Below are 23980 nucleotides of genomic sequence, written 5' to 3'. Positions count from 1 at the left end.
TCTACATATGTCCTAAAATGATCCCCCTAATTGCTCCCTCCACCTAGCCATCATATTAATGCTAACTGCATTCCCTGTCCTGTGCTCCCCAACCCTGTGGCCAGCTATCAACTACTAATTTATACTTCTTTAACCCTTCACCCCATTCTCCCAGGCCCATGGCCCTTCTCCAAATTGTCTACTATATTTGTGTCTGACTTTGATTAGTTTGTTCTTGTTCCTCAGATTCCGTATGTAAGTGATACCATATGGTATTTATCTCAGCATAATAACCTCTAAGTCGATCCATGTCATTGCATATGGTAGGTGATTTGTTAAACTGGATTAGTCCGATTATTTCATGATGACACTTAGCTTCTCTATCCTCTGTGTTTCCTATAAACTAGATGATAGAACTAATGTTTTCATTAGATTCAGGGCTAATATTTTTGACAATAATTCTTCATGGTTAGTACAATTTCATGTTGTGTTGCATTAGGAGGAATATGTCAGGATGTTCTCACTATTGGTGATGCTAAATTTAGGTAGTATTTTCATTACCTCTTTTTTTTTTCATTATCTCTTGTATAACAAGTTATGCAAAAACATTGTCTTTAAACTATTATAAACATTTATTTTTCATGATTTCTTCAAGTCCTGAATTCGGACAGAGCACAATGAGGGTAGCTTGTCTTTGCTCCTTTATGTCTGGGACCTCAGCAAGAACACATGAAGGTTGGGGCTGGAATCATGTTTGCAGGTCTGGTAGTCAGTGCTGACAGTTCATGTGACCTCTCCATGTAGCTTGGGCTTTCTCACAACATGGTGACAGGGCTCTAAAGGCAAGCATCCCAAGAGAGACCAGATGGAATTCATATTGTTTTTAATAGCTAGCCCGGAAAGCATGCAGTAGCGTTTCCTCTCCATTCTATTGACTGAGGCAGTACAAAGAAATGCCCAGATGCAAAAGGAGGTAACAAAGATCCTGCTTCTTGATGGAATATGAAATTCACCCATCCATCCATCTATCCATCCATCCATCCATCCATCCATCCATCCATCCATCCATCCATTTTTGGAAAATATAATTTGCCACAGTAGTTTAACCAGATCTCTTCATTTAAAGTTACATTTCCCCCTTCGTAATTAGCAAATAAAATAAGCACATGATTCACGTCTGGATATACAAACTAGATGAAGCCAAAAGAATCTGAGGCAGTACCTATACAACTAGGAGAGGTAAAAGAGGACAGAACATAGTTAGAAGAGGTAAACAGGACAGAGACGGTGATCTACCATAGTCATTTTTAACTAGCTCATTACCAGGAAATGTTTTATCCATAAATAACCAACTTTTCCTAAAACTAAAACCTATAATCAAACAGATTAAAGATCTTATCACATAAAAATTACTATCTCGATCTAGAAGCCTGAGCAAGGATCTGGGTCTCTACCGTCAACCCCTCTCCTGCCCAGGCCCACAGGCCAGTAGGATTAGGTTATAAACCAGGTCTCAGGCTCATGGCAGCCAGCTCAAGACAGGCAGCTCAAATTTGTTCCCCTCCGGGCCACCGGACCTGCAGCAGAGAGCTGTGGCATAAGGTTCAGTGCCTAAAGTTCTGGAGAGAGCCATGCTCTGGGGATCTGTGAGACTGGAGAGAAAGGGTGCTTCAGGGCTGCAAGATGGATGGACAGAAGATGGACAGCAAACAAAGGGCCGGGAATGGATCTGAGAGCAGAGACCTAGGGCTGCAAATTCGTTCAAAATTAGATTTTTTGTGTGTTATTTTCAAAATTAAATAAGTAGAACGAGGCTGTCATTTTGCCTGAAAATGAAGTTTAAGTAACAGAAATTAGTTCTTGTTTGAAAATTAATGTGTTTATTCTTTGAGGAATGATTTTACCAACTGTAAACCTAAGTTAATGTAACCACTTGATTGCATGCTAACAATTAAAATAGAGACTAACTGTTCACCTTGGTATCCTGTCTACCAGAATTAAACAAACTTACCAAAACAATTGTTCAATATGAGTTTCAGGAAGAAATATTTTAAACAGAGAAAATGTTTTTCATGGGGAAAAATGATTCAGAGAAAAATAAAGCCAAACTTAAAACAAATTAAGGATAATGCTATTAATTTTGTCTAAAGCAAGAATGAAAAATTAAACACACCTTCATCTCAATTAGGGAGAAACAAAGGATAACAATATTCAGTGCCCATAATGTGCTCTGCAGTCATCAGAGTGAGTATTAGCCAGGCCACTGGACCTAGTAAGACACTTCCTCTGACACAAGGATCAGCCTGCCGAGCAGATGCATAGATTGTGATGGTAAACTTTATGTGACAATGTGACTGGCCACAGGGTGCCCAGGTTAAACATTATTTCTGAGTGTATCTGTGAGGTCATTTCCGGATGAGGCCAGCATTTGCATCGGTGGACTCAGTAGTGTGAACCGCCCTCCCCAGTATGGGTGGGCATCACCCAATCCAGTGAGGACCTGAACAGAACAAAAGGTGGAAAAAGGAGGAATTCTCCCCATTTTTGCTTCCTGCCTACCTGCGTGAGCTGGGACATTGCACTTCTGCCCTTGGACCGAGATATACACCACCGGCCCCCCTGTTCTCAGGCCGTCAGACTCAGATTGAATTACACCACCAATTCTCCCAGGTCTCCAGCCTGCAGACAGCAGACTGGGGATTTCCCAGCCTCCATAATCATATATCTCCTGTTAGTTGTTTCTTTGGAGAACACTGACTAAAACATAGATAAGACGGTCTCCCCAAGCACGGAAGAAAAAGTGACATTTTTACAATCCAACTACCCGTTTTTCATGACCTCTATTGACTTACCTACACGTTATTTTACCATCTTTTTCATCTTAATCTATTTTTATTACAAGTTCATTACAGGTCGATGTTCACAGATTGGCTTACACTGAGTGCATTCCAGATGAGCTGCTTCCTAACGACAGGTGGGGAAAGCAGAATAATCGCATGGATGGGCTGACTCTAAATCCAACTTTCGCCTATAGACTGAAATGCCATTGATGGAATTTAGACACTAATGACCTTTCATTCCGAAGAGGCTGGGTATCCTTGACCTTACCTTCTTGACCTTTTCTTCCATTATCACACCCGTGCGCCTCTTACTGGGGTCTGTTGCATTATCACTAAACACATAAAAGTAGACATGAACATTTTTTAGTTCTATTACATGTCTAGCACAGAGATGCATATGGTAGGTGGTTAAATATTTGCTCAAAGTTTATTTTTAAATATACATACTTTTAAAAAAAAGTTTTATTTTTACAACGAGATGATAAAAAAGCTAAAGAAATTATATATTTAAAAATTACATACAAGGAAATTAGAGAAATAACCTCTATACCCTACTGCTGGCTTGTTGAAAAGCTCCCAGGGGCCTCAGGTTATAACATATCGAGTGAGGCCCCCGCCTCGAACCTCTGACAGCCTCCGGCAGTGTCGTAAGATATTCAGTATCACGTGAAACCTCTTGTCAACTTTCAAAGCTGTGAACTCCTTTATGTCAGCTTCCACTATAAAATAATGACCTGAAAATAAAGATATGAGTGCTAATTTTTACAAGGACAATTTTCAAGATGAGTCTTTAATGCATAACACCATGACTATGAGTGGCACTCAGCATTTTTACTGTCGTTATCTAACCAAAGTAAGAACTGGTATTCTGAAGTTACATAATGTATATGGCAGCATTTCAGAAAGGTAGCCCTGCTTATTATATCACTAGCTATCTGCTGGTACCTTTTAAATAATTAAATTTTCAAGAGGCAACATGGGATAGTGGTCAAAAGAATGAAACCCTCGGCAGCTCTACCACTTAACTGGCTGACGTTGGACCAGTAACCTAAGTTCTCTTTGACTAGTCTAGAAATGGGAGTGCTAACAGGACGTACTTCCTAAGGGTGTCGTGAGGACTAAAGCTCTCAGCACACCACCTGGCACATAGTAAGTGCTATGTGAGCATGACCCGCTGTTGTCATTACTATTCTAATTCAGGAAACACTGGGTGTAGCTCCATAATAAACTCTGACATGGTAATTCTCAGCCTCGTCACTACAGACATTTTGGAATAGATGATTATTTTTTGTGGGAACTGTCTTGTGCTTTATAGGGTACTTCAGCAGTATCCCTGGTCTCTACCCACGAGAAGCCAGTAGCATCCTGAACCCCACTTGTAACAATCAAAAATGTGTAGCATCCTGAACCCCACTTGTAACAATCAAAAATGTCTCCAGAGATGGCCAAATGTTCTCTGGTGGGAAAATTGCCCCTGGTTGAGAACTGCCTCTCTAAATTTAGAATTTTCTAGAATTAGTTTTATTTCTCATGATTTAATTACACTCCAAACAACTGACATGTACACATATATATGCTATCAATTTACCTTTGGTATCCTTTGTTTCTTCATCAATAAATCTGTGATAGAGATTTCTGGCCACAGAACTCATAGCAGACTTTTTTGGTTGATGTAGGATCTTATATTTACTAAGTACTGCCTTGTTGATTTCTTTAATAACATCATTAATTTGACAATAGGTTAAGCGCAATTTCATGTACCTGTAAATACATGATGAATTTTAAAGAATCATTAAAGAATGATTATATAAAATACATTAAAAGAATCATTATGCAAAATATTTTCTTTGAAAAATATTTATGATGACTTTCTATAGTAACAAAGCGATTACTATTCCTTATTAAAAAAAAAAAAGTTATATCAACTTTCAAATAAACCAGACATGTCTCAACAGTTGAAAGGTTACAGAGGCCACAACATATCAGTGCTTATCTTCTCTAGTTATATCTGGATGCATTAATCTCTATTTCCCACCTACAGAATTAATACTACAATTTAAAATGAGCTCTTAAATTGATTCAAATGGACAAACTGCAAAATAGACATTTATTTAAACAATTTAAAATGTCTGTGAGCAAAGGAAAGAAAAATTTAAATATTAATAAGTCGTATCACTCATACCACTCGTTGTCTGTTCAGAGAGAGAAAGAAACAAGGAGAGGAAGACAAAGGACAGCAAAGATGGCAATGCTGACGAAGACGAAGAGCCGAGGGGACCGGGCGCTCTGAGCGAAGCTGCGGAGGAGCGCCCATGCGGAGGAGTGCCCATGCGGAGGCAAGCTTTTTGTTCCCTAACTCCAACTCTCCTAGAGCACTGTCCCTTTCACTCTACATCCCACGCTCAGTCCCATCTCCTCCCAGGCATCCTAGAGTCTCAGAAGACAAAAATGGGAGACTCGATTTTGAGCGGTCTGTAGGTACCAGAAACAAAACTTAATGATCTGTTTAATTTTCCCTCCGACAATTTGTAGATTCATTATGTTAAACTCTGTCCTTTACATCTCTTCAAAGGGGAAGTGTTCTAAACAAAACTTCCTTAATATACAATAACATGTGTTTAGAGAAAAATGTTCAGATTGACCAAGAAACATTCATTTTCATTATTGTCTTCTTTTCTAAACTCATTTTTGCTACTGTTTTTTCAAACCATAGTTTCTACAAACTGTTGATACCACAGCTCTACGCAATGCAATTAAAATATTTGAACTAACACTTTAATTTATTCAATACCCATCTCTCACCTCTGCCAATATTTTCTACTTTACTTGCATCTTTAGTATTACTTTTTTAAAGTAAATAAATAAGAGACCTATGCTTGGAATACATTCTTCCTTATCCTAATCTAATTTCTGTTACTCACTAAAAAACACCTTAGTTTCAAACTGAACATTCAACCCTGACTATTCTAATTTCCTCCCTCTACTTCTTCATGAAAGCATTTTCTAAACTCTCCTACTCCACAGCTCCTCACAGACATTTATTCTTCCCTTTAGTTCAGCCAATGAGCAACAACAATTTAAAAATATGAATAGCATCAAACAGAATTCCCATGAAAATAAAGCTGTCAATAATGGAAACGACTGCGTGACCAAAATAAGATTAAACAGAAATGACAGCCTTATTACTGGTCCCAGAATTGTGAAACAGCCAGATATTTTTCAAGTGGCTAATGAGCACATGAAAAGATGCTCCCCATCACATGTCATTAGGAAACTGAAAATTAAAATGATGAGATACCATTACACACCTAAATGCAAGTGAGGATGTGAAGCAAAGGAAGAATGCAAAATGGTACAGCTACTTTGGAAGACAGTTTAGCAGTTTCTCACAAAATTAAAGTGTTACCAATATGATCTAGCAATCCCACTTCTAGGTATTTACCCAAATGAATTGAAAACTTGTGTCTATACAAAAACCTCCACATGAATGTTTATAGCTTTATTCACAGTTGCCCTAAACTGGAAATAACCAAGAGTTCCTTCAGTAGGTGAATAAAAAAAAAACTGTGATACATCCAGACAATAGAATCGTAATCAGTGATAAAAAAAAAAAAACCAGGTATAAAGTCCTAAAAAGACATGCAAGGAATCTAAATGCATATTACTAAGTGAAAGAAGTCAGTGTGAAAAGGCTACATACTTTATGTTTCCACTTATATAACACTGGGAAAAGGCAAAAACAACGGGCGACAGTAAAAAGATTAGCAGTTGCCCGGGGCTCCGAGGAAGAATAGGTGAACCACAGGGTAATTTTAGGGCAGCGAAACTACTCTGTAAGACACTGTAAGGGTAGACACGTGACATTATGCATCTGTCAAAACCCAAATAATGTACAATATAAAGAGTGAAACCTATTGTACACTATAGACTTTAGTTATTAATGTATCTAATATTGGTTTATCAATTCTAACAAATGTGCCACACTAATGCAAGATGTTAATAAGAGAAACTGTTTTCAGGTCTGAGAACACTCTGTACCATCCCTTCAATTTCTCTGTAAACCTAAAACTGTTCTAACAAAGTTTATTTATTAAAAAATAAACAACACCTGGTATGGACAACTCTTAGGAAAGTAAAATAATCCTGCCCTTTGCCCCACAGTTTCTCCTCCCAGGCCTCTACCTCAAGGAAATAAGGAATTACAAAATAGACTAGTCTAAAAGAAATTTCACTGTACCATTATTTCTCAGAAGGAAATAGACCCAAATATTTAATAAGAAAATGCTTAAATAAGTTATAGGGTAACAGCATGATGAAATATTATAAAATTATTAAAATCCAAGTTTATAATTAGAGTTAATGATGGGGGAATGCTCATGATAAAAAAAAAGTAAACTGTATTTATAGCATAATTACATTGTTGTAATAACAATCAGAAACACTCAATTACATATGTGAAATTAAAACTAGAAGGAAATTATCTGAGTGGTAGAATTACAGATGACTTATTTTCTTACAACGAACATTCTAACAACATGTACTATTTGTATTATAAAAAAATAATGAAAAACATAAAGCCAAGAAGTTAGGCAAAGCCCTGGAATTGTCAGAGTTTAAAAACATGGATTTCTATCATTGGTTTCCCATTACTGTCACCCGTAAAGAGCAAAGGAAACCTCCCTCAGGGGGAGGCATCTTCCCTTATTCACCCTTGTAGACTTCTCATCAGTGACCCAGGGCCCAGAATAGAGCACAGACTCAAAAAGGTGTGCGGTATAAGGTACGAATGGTAAAACAAACATAACGCTGTCCAATCTTATTCTCAAATCTATACAAACAACATACCATACCTTCTTTAAAAGTACAAAAGAGACTACTTCTAAAATATAACTGGATAAATTTGTATCACGAAATGGTCCTGGAGAGGACTCGGCAATACATTGATCCATCTCTAGATCTCTCTATAAAAAGAGGTTTTATAACTGAATAGAAAACATGATTTTAAGCATTTTTCAACAAAAGACTGCATTTTCATAATACAATGTAAAACTATTTTATTTTAGAAAAGATCAATATTTGAACGCAGCATACTATGATGAATATAATCAAGGTTTATGATTTAAACAGTCATAAATGTTGATTGTTAAAGAGTTGAATGTTAAAATTTATCTTAAATACTTACGCGGGAATGCCATTAAACTCATCAGAAGTTATAAATGGCATTTCTTTAATGTTTCTTTGTTCTTTAGTGGGCTTCTTGGTGCATACAGGTTCCTCAACTTTGACTGGCTCTTCAGAGTCAAGATCTGATACATTAGCACTACGGAACAGAGATGCACAGATGTTCAGGTAATCATCAGAATTATGCAGCATACTAGAGTTTTCCTAACTGAAAATAATCAGTATCGAACACATGATTTATCTTGTTACAATTTTATACCAACATTTTTTTCTACCCCTACCCCTACTGCTCATGAAGATCTGAAAAGTGAAGAGAATGCTGAAAATTCAAGCTGCCCCCAAATCTTCAGTAATATAATTGTACTTACCCAAAAATGATGCATGTAATATATATGCTAAACATCTTCATCAGTTATCCCACTGGTTTCTCAAGGTCAATATGTATAAAGTTGAACTGAGCTTAACTTCCAAACAACCTCTCTTCCTCACTTCCCTATTTCTGGACATGAGAACATCAGTCATCTTATACTTCTATTTTTCTAATTTATCCCATTTGGTTGCTAGGATCGGTCCCTCCCTATTGTAGATTCATTTGATTTGCCAGCAATGAGCATGGGTCACCCTCAGATCCAGTCCTGCCCAATTTTTGGAGAAGCCTGTGAGAAGCCTGATATAGCTCCTACCCACAGGAAGCCTAGAAAGAGACTGTACCTTCTAGGTTGTTTAACTGCCAAGGAAGGAATGAACCTCTACTGCCAGCAGCAAGTCAAGTCATGCTGGCTTGACCATTCCAAAAAAGAAATGGGATAAGGAAAGAGCAGATCCAACCCAGAAGTAATGTAAACCCCAGGGAAGACAGGGCAGTGAGATCCCAAGATGACAGCTGAGCACCAGACACTGAAGGCAATCAGGCCTGAGGAGATGAACATGTTGTGCTTGTCAAGATGAAGATGCCCAACGTTATAGAACCACCATCCTTAAGTGAATTCCAACATGAGGCTCTTTGGTGAGCCTGACTGATTCTTACCCGCACTTGCCTGTCTTGACCCTGTGCAAAGGATACTCCTGATTTCTCCTTCATGCCCTACTGTATGGATCAGCTCAACCTACAGAAAGCTGCTGCTTTGATCTAGCCTTGAAAGCTAAAGCCAGGCCACAGTGAGTTTAGAAGATTCCCCCCATTCACAAGACTATATTCCTGCTGGATGTGTCTAATGTCCAGCCCACACTGTTCCTAGCATTCATTCATGACCTTGCCCACTAACTTTCTCTTCTTGTAGGGAAATTCTGAGGCACCCTGGCCATACTAGGGACTCTACTGAGCTTAACCTCTAGAGACCTTGGACTGTTGGCAGTAACGTGACTCTTTTCCTACACAGCAAGGCTTATGCCTTCCTTTCAGTTTTTAACATTTAAACAGTGTTTTATTTATAGAAACACATAGGCAAGTGTGATTATCATAAATGGCAGGATGATCATTTCTTTACCTGAGGGAGGGTCTACAACGGAAGTGTTATAAGGTACAGATAAGTCTTATTTCTTAATCTGACTGGTAGATACACTGGTTTATTATTCTTTAATTTGTACAAATAAAACTTTAATCACTTTTCTGTATATATCATACATTTAAAATTTTTTTTAAAAATTAAATTAGCCATGGAATCTTTTTACATACTCGCAGTCCCCTTTTAGAAATATAATTTTGGTGGCAAAGGACTGGAGAGGTGAGGGTGAAGAAATACTGGAAATACAAAACACAGGAGCTCCTAAATCATAAAGACAAAAGATGATGGAAGCTCTCATTCAGAGCGGGCAATGAGAATGAAAGGGAGGACAGGGATGGAAAAAACTCCGCAAAGGCAAAACGAACAGCTGAGGGCTATGAGAGAGTGAGACAGGCTGACGATGCTAACTTCCGGCCTAGGTGATGGGAGGATGAGAGCAACAGGCATGGATGGCTGGGTAAGTTGAGTCTTAGACACGCAAAGTTGGAGGAGCAAACAGCTCATCCATCAGACTCCCAGCAAGCAATTAAAACAGCAGAACCAGGCGTCATGTCAAGGCTGAAGTTGGACATTTTAAAGCATTAACGATGGTATAAGACTGAATAAAACAGAGCTTTAGTAAATAACTTGTAATTTAAAGATCTGAGAAGGAAGAGGCAGCCAGATGTGAGATGACAACCAAGAAACCACAGCGGTGGTGCAAGTAACAGAATTTCAAAAACAAAATGGACAACAAAATAAAACCTGAAAAGAATTGGAGCTGAAGAGGGATTTCTGACCTCTTTGTGACTTTCAAGCACTGAGTTCCATATGCGCGGTTGTACTAACAGCCAGAAGCCAGGTTTTAGGGGCTCTGGGAAGAGGAGGCACAAACATATATTGGCAGTGCACAAACAGAGGTAGGACCGTAGTTTGAGGGGGAAAGCAGAGCTAGGGCTTTTTGTTCCTTTGGCTGTTTTTAAGATTGGAAGCTCATTAAGCTTATTTTTACCCTAAGGGTCAGGAGAGATTTTGCCCCACAGAGGACATATGGCAATGTCTGGAGAGTTTTCATAGTCAAACTAGGTGGTGGTGGCGAGGTAAAGTGGGGGTGCAGGGTGCTACTGATATCTAGTTGGTAGAAATGACGGATGCTACTAAACAGCCTACCTTCACAAGAAAGAATTATCTGGCCTAAAATGTCAATGGAGCTGAGGTTGACAAGTTCTGCTCTAAGGGAAAGAAATGAGAAAAAATGGAAAAAGAGAACCTAGAGAAGACTCGCCTTTAGGAAAGAGGAGTGACATTTTCCTCAGAGACAGAAGGATAAGAAAACTGATAAATATTTCTAGTGTGACAAAAAACTGGGTAAGTCACTAACAAACTTGCAAGTACATGAAAAAGCAAAATTTGAGGTACTTGTTTTAATAGTTTTATAAATCCAGATAGCAAGAATAATTATAAATATACTTACGAGTTCTGGGTTACTGTTACTTGAGGCAAATGTGGAGGAATGTTTTCTTTGAGATGCTCCACATCTTTATAATCTTCTTCAAGAGATTCATAGAGTTCCTAAAATTTAAAAAATGCTCACAGATAAGCATCTGTCCTGCCTCGGTACATTTTAAGATGTTAAAAAGAACATGAAAGACTGTGCGTCACAATCACAACCATCAGCGTTCGGACACAGAACGGGTGAAAAGGCTCGAAATGCAGCAATGTTAAAAAGAGCCCTTTGGTTTCCAGAGCTGTTTTGGGATAGTGGTATAATTTTTTTTTTCTACTGGATTTTTTTCAGAGAACAATTGTTATAATCACATTACAACAGGCAGGGTTGAAAATAAGTCTTTCTAAAATAACCTTGGGGAGCAACTAAAAAACACATGAAAGATTTATGTTTTGCCATCCTGGTAAATGGCTTTTGTTGACTTAACAAACGGTCCTCCAGTGTCATATGTATAACAGCACCAGAGTGATAATGCATGCCCGGGATTCAAGTATGAGATGCTGCTTATGACTTTCACTGCTGATATGCATATATTCCAGCTTCATGAAAATTTCTACTTGATCAAAATTGCCTGTTTCTTTTTCTGTTGTTATTTAACTTACACGAAAACTTGAGGCTATAAACTCATGCCAATAGGAAAAATGCTCTATACCTTTGGGTTCCTGTCATCTGATTCTCAATCATAATGTAAACAAAAATTCCCAATAGACTTCGATTCGGTGTTGAACATTCTCTGGGCCCCCATGTAAACGTGGGCATTCCTGAGCAGGTGAGAACTGAAACCAATATTGATCTCTGTTCTGAGTTTACATAACATCTTTCTTTTAAAGAGCTGAATGATGTTCATAGATACTGATTTCATTTCAGCTACAGCATAGGCATAATCGTGTATATTCCTATAGGTGAAAAATCTTTACAAACCTTAAGGATTCTAAGATTGAAAGGGACTGTAAAGACCACCTTGTTCGATCCCACTGAACAAGTCAATGGCTCTAAGAACATGAGGTAATCATGGTACAGACTGAGTATTTTACTATCAGGAAGTACATGAGCACTTTATTAGCTAAGTCAATTAGAAGGCTTATTTAGAACAAAATGTACATGTGAATGAAGTTCAAGTTTCTCTTCAGAAATTACATTTTACAGAAAGTCAGAAATGCAGAATAGAAGGGATCTAAAAAATAATTCAGCAAGACCCATTATTTTCCAAATGAAGACCCTTAGATCCTAAGAAGTAAAAAATGGCTTTCTTGCAGCATTTGTATTTATTGCCTTTTTATTTTGTTTCTTCACTAGAAAAACATTACCTTCAGTGAATGGTTAGTTTGTTCTTGATACTGAATTTCCAATTCCAATTTATTTAGAAGTTCATTTACTACTATGATCTCATCTCCTATTTTATTTAATATAGTCTTCAAGGCAGGTTCTTGACCTGTTAATAAACAAAGATAAAATGTAAAATAAAGTATATAGAAAAGCGATAACATACACATACCCAACCGAACTCTTGGAGCAGAGCTTTACCTTAGAGAGACACTTGGAGGTGGAGGAAGAACTATTGTTTCAGGCCCTAGGACCTGCCTCCACGGATAATCTTAAGATCTCATTTCTAAGTACTAGTATGGAAGGGAAGGGAAAGGTAAGTAGAACATACTCCCTGAGTCTTTAGTTTCTGGTAAATTTCTCCATGATAAAACACCCAGAAATGCTACAGAAAATACTCTTCTACATGCATAGCAGAGCTTCAGGACAATAAGGTAAATTCCCAAGGGATCTAACTTGATGAGAGAACCACAGACCAGGTGGCATGTGTAAGTTGATGTCATAGCAGCCCTGAGCTGGGGGATTCAGAGGGAAACTGGACAGAGGTTGTCAATCTCAGTGACCTAATATATTTGGTTTTAATGGGAATCGGAGTTAAGGTTTTGGGACTTCAAAGCACTGGGTGTTGGAAGTGAGAATCCCAAATGAAGCCAGGACCCCTCTTTATGGGATGTATCTTCAGTGCAAGTATAAACCTAAAAATTCTAATCACTAGCCAGGGAGACATAAGCCTATGTTTTGGACTGACCCTCAGGTATGTGCGGGAGGTGGGGTGAGTTCCACTTTAGAATTTGTAATAGAGGTTTGGGATCCATATTTACACTATCCACATTACTAACGATCCCTAAGCTGAGAAAGTAACATAAAAAGTCACAGGTTGTTGATAACCCTGGGACGTCTGACAGAAACAAACCCCAGAGTTGATAAAGTGGCATGCTCTCACACTCCCAACCCCGCCTCCTGGCACCTCTCTCTAGCTTCATAAATCTGAGGCTGGGAAAACCAACATCTCTTCCTCTCTAAAAATAAAAGAAGTAATTTAGAAAAAAAAAATTTTAAGGGCAGCTCAAAAGCACGAAAGAAAAACCATCCTCATAATCAAATCTTTCCATCTTTACTTCTAGCAACCAAACAGTGAAATACACAAAAATAACAGCAATTTCACCGCATCTGTAAATTATGGAGGCAGTAAAGTGAAATAGCTAGAAGCTTTGGGCCTGAAGTCAAGAGACATCGGTACCCATCTCAAAATTACTGCAAAGGTAAGTAAAAAAGTACCTATAAGATGGGTTAAGTGCTGTGTCTGGAACCTAGTAAAACATTCAGTCAAAGCTAACTACTATTCCGCATCAGCATAAGAAGCAGTATATTATTCTATCCACTAGAGCGATGCTAATTATATCTGACGCTAGGTTCATAACAAGCAAAACCAGTTAGTAAGTAAACGAGAGTACTGATGTCTCTACTGAGATTAATTTCAGGGGTTAAATAACTAGTTGGATACACTGGTATTTCAAATAACTTTTAGTCACCTAAATTTTAGGGCCTTTTTTACTGATTTGCAGTAATGTAACAGTTGAGCAAATTCACTACTTTTGATAGTAGTGATCTAGTGAATTGCAGCAGCCAGAGTGTAAACAAACTACTGGGCTTTATTAAATAGGCTGTGAACCAAACACAAATTATTCTCCCCACACGCAAATGACAGTTACCCAGTATGATGTAATATAATAAATAAGTCAGACTGCTTTGGCCAGGCCTCATGCTTTGGAGGGTCAGCTGAATTCAAGCTTTGATAGTTTTATAGGTCTCCAAATTATATCTTTTTATCCAACAGTAATCATGCCCTCAGAATAAATAAGACTAAATAAGACTAATTATTAAAAATCTAAACTTTTTTTAAGTATTCTCAATAAAAGTGGTATAGAAGTAGAAAGAGTACTAGACAGGGAATCAGGACACAGAAACTGTAGTCTCAACTGACTACTCACAAGCTGGGGACCTGGCAAGTCACCTGACTTCAAAGTCTTGGTTTCCTCATGTGTGAGGTGAGGGGGCTGGAGGAAAAGAACCTACGGTTCCTTCGGTTTTAACTTTCTACAAAGTATGTTAACCACAAACTATAAAATGGATGAGGCTCCTTCATTAGAGGCTCTTAACAAGAGATGGAAAATATCCAAGTGCCTTGGAGAACATGTATAATTCAAAAAGGCATTCCAACCTTATAATTCCGTATCAGAATTTTTTAAAAATTATCAATTCATAATACAAACTACAGTAAAAGTTCAACACAATCTTCCCAGCAGATGGAGTGCTGGCTATCAATAAATCTTTAGCTCTCTTAGGTAGGTTGGGGAGCATATCATTCTTGTAAACAACATTTTCTCAGACTTGGCAAGCATCCTTTATTTCTTTGCGCTTTCGTTGCATCATCCTCTTTCAGCCCCTAAAAACTTACAACATGCAAGTTTCGGGCTGTTTAAAAAATGGATTTCATTTTCGATTAGTTGTTTCCTGGTGATATATAGTGACAAGCATCCTCTAAAGCAGGCTATCAGTAGGGTTATGGGTTACTTCTACTACCCTGGGTCTTATCCACTTTTGTTTTTATCCCTCACCTTTTAGTATCTCCATTTAGCTCTAGAACCACAAATGCCACATAACCTTCAAATCTTACTATTGTGCCTTATGTGTCTCAGAAAAAAACATAATAAATCTAATAACTATCCAATTTCCTGTTCAATGTAACTTACATTTTAGTATCTTCTGGCAATATTCAAAATACTGATGCTGGAGTGCTTTAAAAATCACTATTTGAAACTTAAAATTACTTTTCTAAGATATAATCACTTAAATAGGCATAAGATATCTTTCAAAGTGGAACAATAATTAAAATGCATTAGACACAAAATTACTGGAATCTGTTCTACTTACCACAGTTCCTTAATGACAGAGTTTTCTTAATATTGCCGATCTTCTCATTAATATGAGAGCATATCTGTTCCAGATCTGAAGAGGCCATCTTTTAAGGCTCTGAAGAAAAAAATATAAACACATTTATCAGAAAAGAAAAGCAAGACAAGTTTCTGTTCATTTTCAAAATCCAAGAATGGTTAATATCTAGTAAATCACATCCCCTTGAAAGGAAAGCACAAAATTCAAGAGCAATTTCTTTCACTTCCACAAAATTCAGTTTCTAACCAAAGTCCAGTATTGACTCGTTTTAAAGCCTTCTGTAGTCAATGCATCCCAAACCAGGGTACAGGAAATAAGCCTATGTAATTAAAGGATTTAGCAGCACAAATACAGTATTTGTATATAAAGACAAAAATTGGTATTTTCTTTAAAAACACAAAATACACACGAATTTTAAGGAAAAACACAATACATGAAAAGAAACAGGTGCAGGTAAGCATCTCCCCTACGCTGTGGGGGACTAGGGCCTTTCCTATTTGGGGTTAGTAAGGAAGTGGAGGGAAGGGAAGGAAAGCAACCAGTTACCGAGCACGCCGAGAGTAGGTGAGAACGCCTAAAGCACCCACTCCAACCACCCCAGCGAGCGGAGGAACGTCAAGCCCTGCTCCTGCGCCCCTCCTGGCGCGACCCCACACCCCGCATCCCGCCCAAAGAAGGCCTTCCGCCTGCCTCCGAAGGCCGGATCCCCAACACCAGTCTCCAACCTTGCGCGAGTCCGTGAGCAAAAGGCCCACTCCTGGCCGAGTCGCGAGCCACTCAAACCTTGGTCTCGGCCGAAGCCTGGGATCGCGAGACGCGACTCGGCGAGCAAAATTCAAACTGCCCGCCGGGCTCTAGCGCCGCGCAGGCGCACAGCGGCGTTCTCGGAGCGCCGGCTGGGACTGCACGCGTATTTTGCGTCATCCAAGGCCACACAGGGGAGGGGAAACGGCGGACTTTGTTGACATTGCGGCCAAAGGTTACCAAGACTCGTGCGCCTCCTACGCAGTACCGTCAAGGCTGATCTTAGTTGCTTAGTCTTGGTCGTTGCCTGGCCAGGAGCAAAGCGCTCCGGAGATCAAAAGGCGAGCTGAAACGGTAGGTCTCCAAGTTAGAATCACCAGGGGCAACTTTTACAAATTCTAATGCCTACGCCTTACCCCAAATCAATGAAATCAGGCACTCTGGAAGTGGGGCTCAAGCCTTAATATTTTTTAAAACACTCTAGATAATTCCAAAAATCAGCGGCGTTTGTGAGCTTAACAAAAGAAACAAACAATCCCTGTCTTTTACAGCCTCTGTAAGGGCAAATGCCAAGTTACAATAAGAAAAAGTTCTCCCTGTTGAACAGAAGGGGAATGCATTCCAGAGCAGTTGTGGCAGCTCCACAGTCATCAAGTGTCCAGGTTCCTTTTATCTTTTGGCGCCACCTTTCAAAGCATCACACTTTCTGGCCTTCAGGTTGCTTGTGATGCAAGATGACCCTGCCAGTTCCTTCCTCAGGTGTTGTCACAGGCTGCAGAAAGAGGAAGAGGTAAGGGTAACAGGCTCACCTACCAGCTGAGCCAGTATCTTGAAAGAGTTTTCTTGTAAGCCACACCCAGTGGCTTCTGTCTGCTTTTCTCTGGTCACCCACATCTACAAGGGAAACTGAAAAAAAAAAAATCATTAAAAGTTTGTCTGGACAGGTCCATTGCCTCCCCAAGAATATAGGGGTTCAGTTTGTAATGGAAAATGAGAGCATAGATTCTGGGTAGGCAATAGCAGCCTTGGCCATTTCTACTTCTTTTAAAAATCTTTTATGATGGAAATCAAAGTTAGAATGATATAATAAACCCCATGCCCAACCCATTACCTACTTTCAACCATTATTAAATTAAATGCAACTCTTTTCATATGTACCTCTTCTCTCCCTGCCTACTGGAATATTATCTTGGTTAATCTTTGTAATAAATTTATGAGTACTTACAATCATGATCTGCTCTTTACAGATGAGAAAACTGAGACATAATTAACTTGCCCAAGTCATCCCAGAGCCTGTCCTCTACCATGATGCTCTTTCTCTCAGGGCACGGGGTCATTTGCTCCCGTGTTGTGTGTTAAACAATTTCCATTATTGTTTAATTCCCTCATGTCATTTAAATCACCACATGATCAATTCTAGATTACTTATGAACTCCCAAGTTTTTGACACCCAACTGACTTTGACAGAAAGACTATTCGCTATTCTGAGGATCTTGATGAAATCTCATGCCTTCCCACCCTGTCCTGCCCTGGATGGGAGTGAGTCATCCCTTTGTCTAGCATCTTGTGCTACTAGTCACTTAGTAGCTTTTTCCATTATGGAATCAACTTGCTATATCACAATCCTTATGTTCAAACAACCCTTATTTTACTTAATAATAGCCCCAAAGCTCAGGGTAGTGATGCTGGCAATTCGGATATGCCAAAAGCAGCTGTAAAATACTTCTTTTAAGTAAAAAGGTGAAAGTTCTTGAGTTTATAAGGAAATGTTGCTAAGATCTATGGTAAAACAAATCTGTGAAATTGTGAAAGAAAAAGAAAGTTGTGCTAGTTTTGCTGTCACTTCAAACTGCAAGAGTTACAGCCACAGGGTGTCATAAGTGCTTAAGATGGAAAAAGCATTAAATTTGTGAGTGGAAGACATAAACAGAAAATGGTTTTCGATTGACATAACTTATTAAGTACATTATCGTAATTATTCTATTTAGTTATTGTTAATCTATTAATGTGCCTAATTTATAAATTAAATTTTATTGTACATATAGGAAAAAAACATAGTATAGATAGGATTTGGTACTATCCGCAGTTTCAGGCATCCATGGAGGGTCTTGGAACAGATCCCCTACAGATAAGGGGGACTGCTATACCAGTAATCACTTTAAATGTCAATGGGTCTGTTTACACCAATTAAAATACAGAAATGGTCAGAGACTGGATTTAAAAAGAACATATGGTTCAACTATGTGTTGCCTGTAAGAAAACCACTTGAAATATAAAGAGTCCAATAGATTAAAAGTAAAGGGATTGAGAAAGATATACAATGATAATACTACTCAAAAGAAAGCTGAAGTAGCTATATTATTTTGGACAAAGAAGACTTCAGAACTAGAAATATCAGAGATGAACAGAGATACTACGTAATAGTAGAGGGGTCATTCTCCAAGAAGACATACAATCCTAAATATGTGTGCACCTAATAACAGAGTATCAAAATACGTGAGGCAAAACCAACAGAAATGGAAGAAAAATAGACAAATTCAATATTATAGAGACTCCAACCAAATCAAAGTTTTACCTAGAACACTGTGTATTTGTTATCTTCAAACTTGATAACTAGATATTTGACTTGTTGGGAGTGCTGGTTGTAAGGCTTCCTTGCCATGTGGCCACTAGATGGCAGGGCAGCACCTTGCTTGGGAGCACCTGCAAACCATGCAAACCCAGATGTGGGGCAGGAGAGAGGAAGTCCATCTGCTTTAAAAGTGTATGAAGCCAGACTTCGCTATCTTTTTTCTTACCAGTCGCTTTGTTGTTGTTGTTGTTGTTGTTGTTGTTGTTGTTGTTGTTGTTGTTGTTGTTGTTGTTGTTGTTATAAAAGGAGAACACTTTTAATTGAAAAGTTGAACACAAAAAAGTCTAAAGAGTAAAATGGAAACCCCTATTAGTCTACCTATCAGAAATAAACACAGGGTCCAGGTCCTGATCCTGAGGATAAAATGGCTAAGTGTGGACCATTCCCAGCATTCTCTGAAAACACCTCCTTCCCAGGGTTTTCTCCTCTCTCACTATGAGTTTCACCCAAACCTAACCTTAATCTCAACTCAACCTAACCCTAACCCCAATCCACAGTCTCCCCTTTTAACATGTATAATGGCTATTCTTTGGAACTTGTTAGTACCGTGGGTGAAACGATAAGTTCACCACTCACAATGCTCATCATGAATACCAAATCTTGGGACAACTACAGCAGTAAGTACCAATCTAGGTTAAAATTGTTAAGCTCTGTCATTTTAAAACAGATAAAAACTAACATCTGAAGAGATGTCACAGAGAAATTAGACTTTGGTTAAAAGAACAAAACGTCGCCTTTGGTGATCATACATAGGTTTACTTATTTTGGGGATTAAATGTAAATTTATATATTTTTTCAATTAAGATACAGTAAAATAGATTTTGTATAGGTTTAACAAATATATTGGTTTGTGTAAATGCCACCACAGTCAGGATCCAGAAGGGTTCCATCACCCCGAAATGACTCCCTAATGGCTAATGGTGTTGAGCATCTTTTCTTGAACTTATTGGTAAAATGTATGTTCAAGTCTATTGCCTATTTTTGAAATTAGTCATCTAGTTTTCTTACTGTTGAGTTTTGGGAGTTCTATATATAGTATACTAGAAAGATGTCCTTTTTTTGTATATGTATTTTTCAAATCTGTTCTCCTAGCCTTTATCTTGTCTTTTCATTCTCTGAACAGTGTCATTCATAGAGCAAAAGTTTTGAATTTTGATGAAGTCTAATTTGTCTGTTTTTTTTCTTTAATGTAGCGTACTTCTGATGTGACATCTAAAACTCTTTGCTTAACTCCAGCACATGAAGATTTCCTGTTCTGCTATGTTTCCTTCTAAAAGTTTTATAATTTCATGTTTTACATTTAGATATATGGTCCATTTTCAGTAAATTTTTGTATAAGGTGTAGGGTTTGGGTTAAGGTTCATTTTTGTTTTTTGCATGTGAATGTTCAACTATTCCAACATAATTTGTTGAAAAATACTGTCCTTTCTTCATCAAATTGCCTTTGTATTAGTGCAAAAAAATCAATTGGACATATTTGAGTGAGTCTGTTTCTGGACTTCGTATTGATGAATATGTCTCTTTACTAATACCATACTGTCTCAATTACTGTAGTTTTATGTCTTAAAATAAAGGCATGTGATTCCACTAAATTTCTTCTTCTTTTAAAATTAATTTTGGCTATCCTAGTTCCTTTATTTCTGTAAGAATCTGAAAATCAACTTATGTATAAGTACACTAGAAATCTTGCTGATGTTTTGACTAGAATTGTGTTAAATCTGTAGTTCAACGTGGGGATGATTGACATCTTAAATATATTGAGTCATCCAATCCATGTATCTGACATGTCTCTCCATTTAATTAGCTCTTTGATTTTTCTCATTAGTATTTTGAAGATTTAAATACACAGATACAGCACATATTTTATATTTATACATATCTCATTATTTTGGAGTTATTTTCAATAGTATTAAAATTTTTTTGGTTTTAATTTGATATGATGTCTATATAGACATGATTAATTTTGTACATCAGTCCTCTATCCTGTGACATTACTAAACTGCTTATATTGCTTATATATTCTAGGAGCTTTTTTTAATTTTAAGATTCCTTCGGGTTTTCTCATGTAGAAAATTGTGTTGTTATAGGGAAGTTTTATTTCTTTCCAATTGATATGACTTTTACTTATTTTTTTTAGAGGGAGTGGAGAAGATCTCGTTTTACTAAGACCTAAATATTATATTGACCAGGAATGGTGAGAGTAGATGTCAATCAAGTGACACCTGTTGCCTAGGAGCAACAATCCCAGGATGTCAACTGACCACATGGTTTACAGATGTTGTGATAGCCAAGAAAGACATGACTCACGTAGGCACTGGATGTAACAATGCTTTACTCACGGAGAGAAGAGACAGAGCAAGATCAGCTTCAATAATGAGTGTCTGCCCCCATGGTCAGCAGGACTTGCCCCGCAGCCAACACAAGGAGATGGTCTGCACGCACCCATCTTGTGCTGCAGGCAAAAGAACCTATTACCTCCCCGCCAGGAACAGATATAGCACTGGCGTTGGCCAGTTGCCATATGACACACACAGAACAAAGAAGTACACATTAAGCCAGGAACAGGAAAAGATATTCCCAAAACAAAGAGATACACCCAGCACGGGCTGTAAATGCTCTTTATCTCTCTGCAAGGAAATGTTCCAGGCCCAAAGGGCAAGAAGCCGCATGTGACTGCCTTTCCCAACAGCAACATCCTTGTATTATTCACAATCTTAAGAAGAAATTATTTAGTCTTTCACTATTTAAGTGTGATATTAGCTATAAATTTTTTATAGTTGATTTTATCAGTTCAAAAAATTGATCTTGTTCTTGACCTTGCAACTTTACTTAATTTATTAGCTTTAGTAGTTTTTTATTTTTTTCTTCCTTTGGGATTTTCTATATATAGGATCATGTTATCTAAGAATAGAGATAGTTTTACGTCTTCATTTCCAATTTGGATGCCTTTTTATTTCTTTTTCTTGCCTGATTGCTCTGGCTAGAACTTCTGGTAGACTGTTGAATAGTAGTGATGAGAGTGGCCAGTCTCATCTTGTTCCTGATCATAAGGGGAAAGCTCTCAGGCTTTCACTATTTAGTATAATGTTAGCTGCGAGTTTTTCATTTGTGCCTTTATCATGCGGAGGAAGTTCCCTTTTATTCCTCGTTTTCTGGTGTTTTTTTTACCATGACAATGTATTAGGTCTTAGCAAATGTTTTTCTTCATCATCTGAGGTGATTACTTTTTTCCTTCATTCCGTTGTTGTGGTATATTGCATTGGTTGATTTTCTTTGGTTGAACCACCCTTGCATTCCTGGAATAAATCTCTCTTGGTCATTGCAGATAATGTTTTTTAATATACTGTTTGGTTCAGTTTGCTAGTATTTCGTTGAGGTTATTTTGCCTCTGTTTTTATAAGGGATATTGGTGTGTAGTTTTCTTGTGATGTCTTTGTCTACTTTGGGCTCAGGTCGCTGCAGGAGGGGGCTGGTGATACAAACTCTCGGCTTTAGTCTGCTGCCCAGGAGGCAGGTTTTCTAGGTTTCCTGCTCCTGGTTATTTCACCCTCTCCTGATGCCCGTTATACCATTCCTGGCTTCCCTGAGGTCAACCCCATTCCCCCCTGTGGATGATCCTCTTTCCACAAGTCCCCAAACATGAGCTGACTAAGCCCTGGCTCTGCAATCTGCCTCTCCCCACAAGGAGGTAGAGGTCCAGTTCTTTCGGGGGGAGTGGAAGCAGCTCGGCTGTAGGCTCTTTCTCCTGCCCTGAGATTTCCTGTTGCAGGTGATGGGTAGCTGGTAGCCAGCTGCAGATCCTGGCCAGGAAGGTGTTGTATTCCCCACCAGGACCCCAGGTCTTCCCTGAGAACCCTGGTTGTGGGCAGCGCCTGCAGGGGTCTCTCTGGAACAGTACCTGTCTCAGGGACAGCTGGGTCTTCTGTTACTGAGCCGAAGCCCTTGCTGCTACAAGTATATGCTGCCCACCTGGGGAATGTGGGATTTCCATTATGGAAATCCATCCTCCAAGAAGCAGGTTCAGAGGTTGGACACATCTCCATGGGACCGAGGAACCCCATCTGGGACCTGACTTTTGGGGGCTCCTTTGCTGGATGCTGAGCTCTTGGAGTGCCCAGGGTTTCTGGTTGGGGTCCCTCCCACCAGTGCCAGAGTGGAGGCACAAAGCAGTAGTGGTGTGGACCCGGCTGAGGGTAGGGCTGAGGCTACTGTGAGATCTGGCATGGGGTGTGGGGGGAGGAGTGGGCACTGTGGCCACCACCCTGACCCTGGTTCTCCCATCCCTCCTCTGAGAGGGGCACTCCTGCCTGCCTACCCCCAGTTTAAGCTGGTACGATAAATAGCAAAATAACAAAAGCATCCTTGGGGGGCTACGAGAGCCCTAACTGCATTGTTTTTAAACTAGATGTGATCTACTGAGGGCTTAACAGTTTCTATAGTGTATAAACTACAGGTTATAAAGAGATTGTAATTAGACCCTTGACTTTTCTTTTTTGAGTTAAAGAAGCTCGTACTCCGCCTCTCATGCTGAAGTGGAGGGATGAGTGAAAACAAGGTGAAGATCGTGCAGACTCAGGTCCTCGCCAGGAAAAAGTCGCCAGTTCCTGTGTCCTTGGTTCCTATGGTGACAGTGCTGCTTCTAGACTCACAGGATACACACACCATGGCAACCAGACTGTCGTGTGCCAGAGTGGGTCCCTGGGCTTGGCAGGTCGCTCCAGTCATGGGATTCCCTACTTCAGAGTGGACGTGGGCAGCAGACAATGGGAGGCAACATGACCACTCCCTACCTGGTAATCGTGTTAAGTGCAGGTGGGCAGTGCGTTTCTGGGACTTTCTGCAGGCCTACCGCCTCGGCTATGTCCAATCTACCTGGACCTGCACTTAGAAGATACCTAAGAAAAGAGCATGCACTGGAGTGTTGTGTTGAGATTTGAAAGATGAGAAAATATAAGCAGTAGAATCTTTGCCTCTCGCTCCCCGCCACAAAATCTCCATACACTACTTTATATTTATGATGATCTATATTTAGATCTGTATTTAAATAAGTATAACCTGGGCATCTTAAAGGTCTTTACAGCTAAGAATCCTATTGAAAGGCACCTTAATATGGGGAGCAGGTATCACCAAAAGTTACTGTGCTGGGTGGCCGGAGATCTGAGTCCTGAGCTGGCCATTATGCACCTATGTGCACAGCTCATTAGGAGACAGAGCAGTGAATACAAAGGGCCCTGGAAGGTTTACCATTCAAGAAACACAGGATTCCTGCTTAATGGAGCTTATAATCTAACTGGGGAAATAGTTTCCCTGTGCATGAAATTATTACATATAACGG

General features: G+C 39.0%; 1 protein-coding gene across 2 annotated transcripts; it reads right to left on the bottom strand.

Annotated features, from left to right (window-relative positions):
- Positions 1-3220: 3220 nt before the first annotated feature.
- Positions 3221-16143, bottom strand: SKA1 (spindle and kinetochore associated complex subunit 1). Of its 2 annotated transcripts, none has more exons than XM_016165028.2 (7): positions 15995-16143; positions 15249-15347; positions 12299-12423; positions 10959-11056; positions 8002-8139; positions 4408-4580; positions 3221-3553 (listed from the first exon to the last, which is right to left on the bottom strand). In XM_016165028.2, exons 2-7 carry the CDS (start codon positions 15334-15336, stop codon positions 3405-3407), a joined length of 771 nt encoding a protein of 256 aa, XP_016020514.2. In that variant the 5' UTR covers positions 15337-15347; positions 15995-16143; the 3' UTR covers positions 3221-3404. The 2 variants fall into 2 exon arrangements, with proteins under 2 accessions (XP_016020514.2, XP_036085939.1); XM_036230046.1 differs by lacking the exon at positions 15995-16143 and adding an exon at positions 15816-15915.
- Between the last annotated feature and the right edge of the window lie 7837 nt (positions 16144-23980).

Source organism: Rousettus aegyptiacus, unplaced genomic scaffold (genome assembly GCF_014176215.1).
Source record: "Rousettus aegyptiacus isolate mRouAeg1 unplaced genomic scaffold, mRouAeg1.p scaffold_m13_p_12, whole genome shotgun sequence".
NCBI lineage: Eukaryota > Metazoa > Chordata > Mammalia > Chiroptera > Pteropodidae > Rousettus > Rousettus aegyptiacus.
Note: the sequence above shows the minus strand (reverse complement) of the source record. Positions and strands in the feature narration are given on the sequence as shown.

Bases quoted from the DNA above. Each gene is read 5' to 3' on its own strand.
- SKA1 (XM_016165028.2), bottom strand. From the start codon at position 15,336: ATGGCCTCTTCAGATCTGGAACAGATATGCTCTCATATTAATGAGAAG. The intron at 11,057-12,298 runs GTAATGTTTTTC...TTTAAATTTTAG, and splicing joins AAACTAACCATTCACTGAAG to GAACTCTATGAATCTCTTGA. The intron at 3,554-4,407 runs GTAAATTGATAG...CTTTATTTTCAG, and splicing joins AGAAACAAAGGATACCAAAG to GTCATTATTTTATAGTGGAA.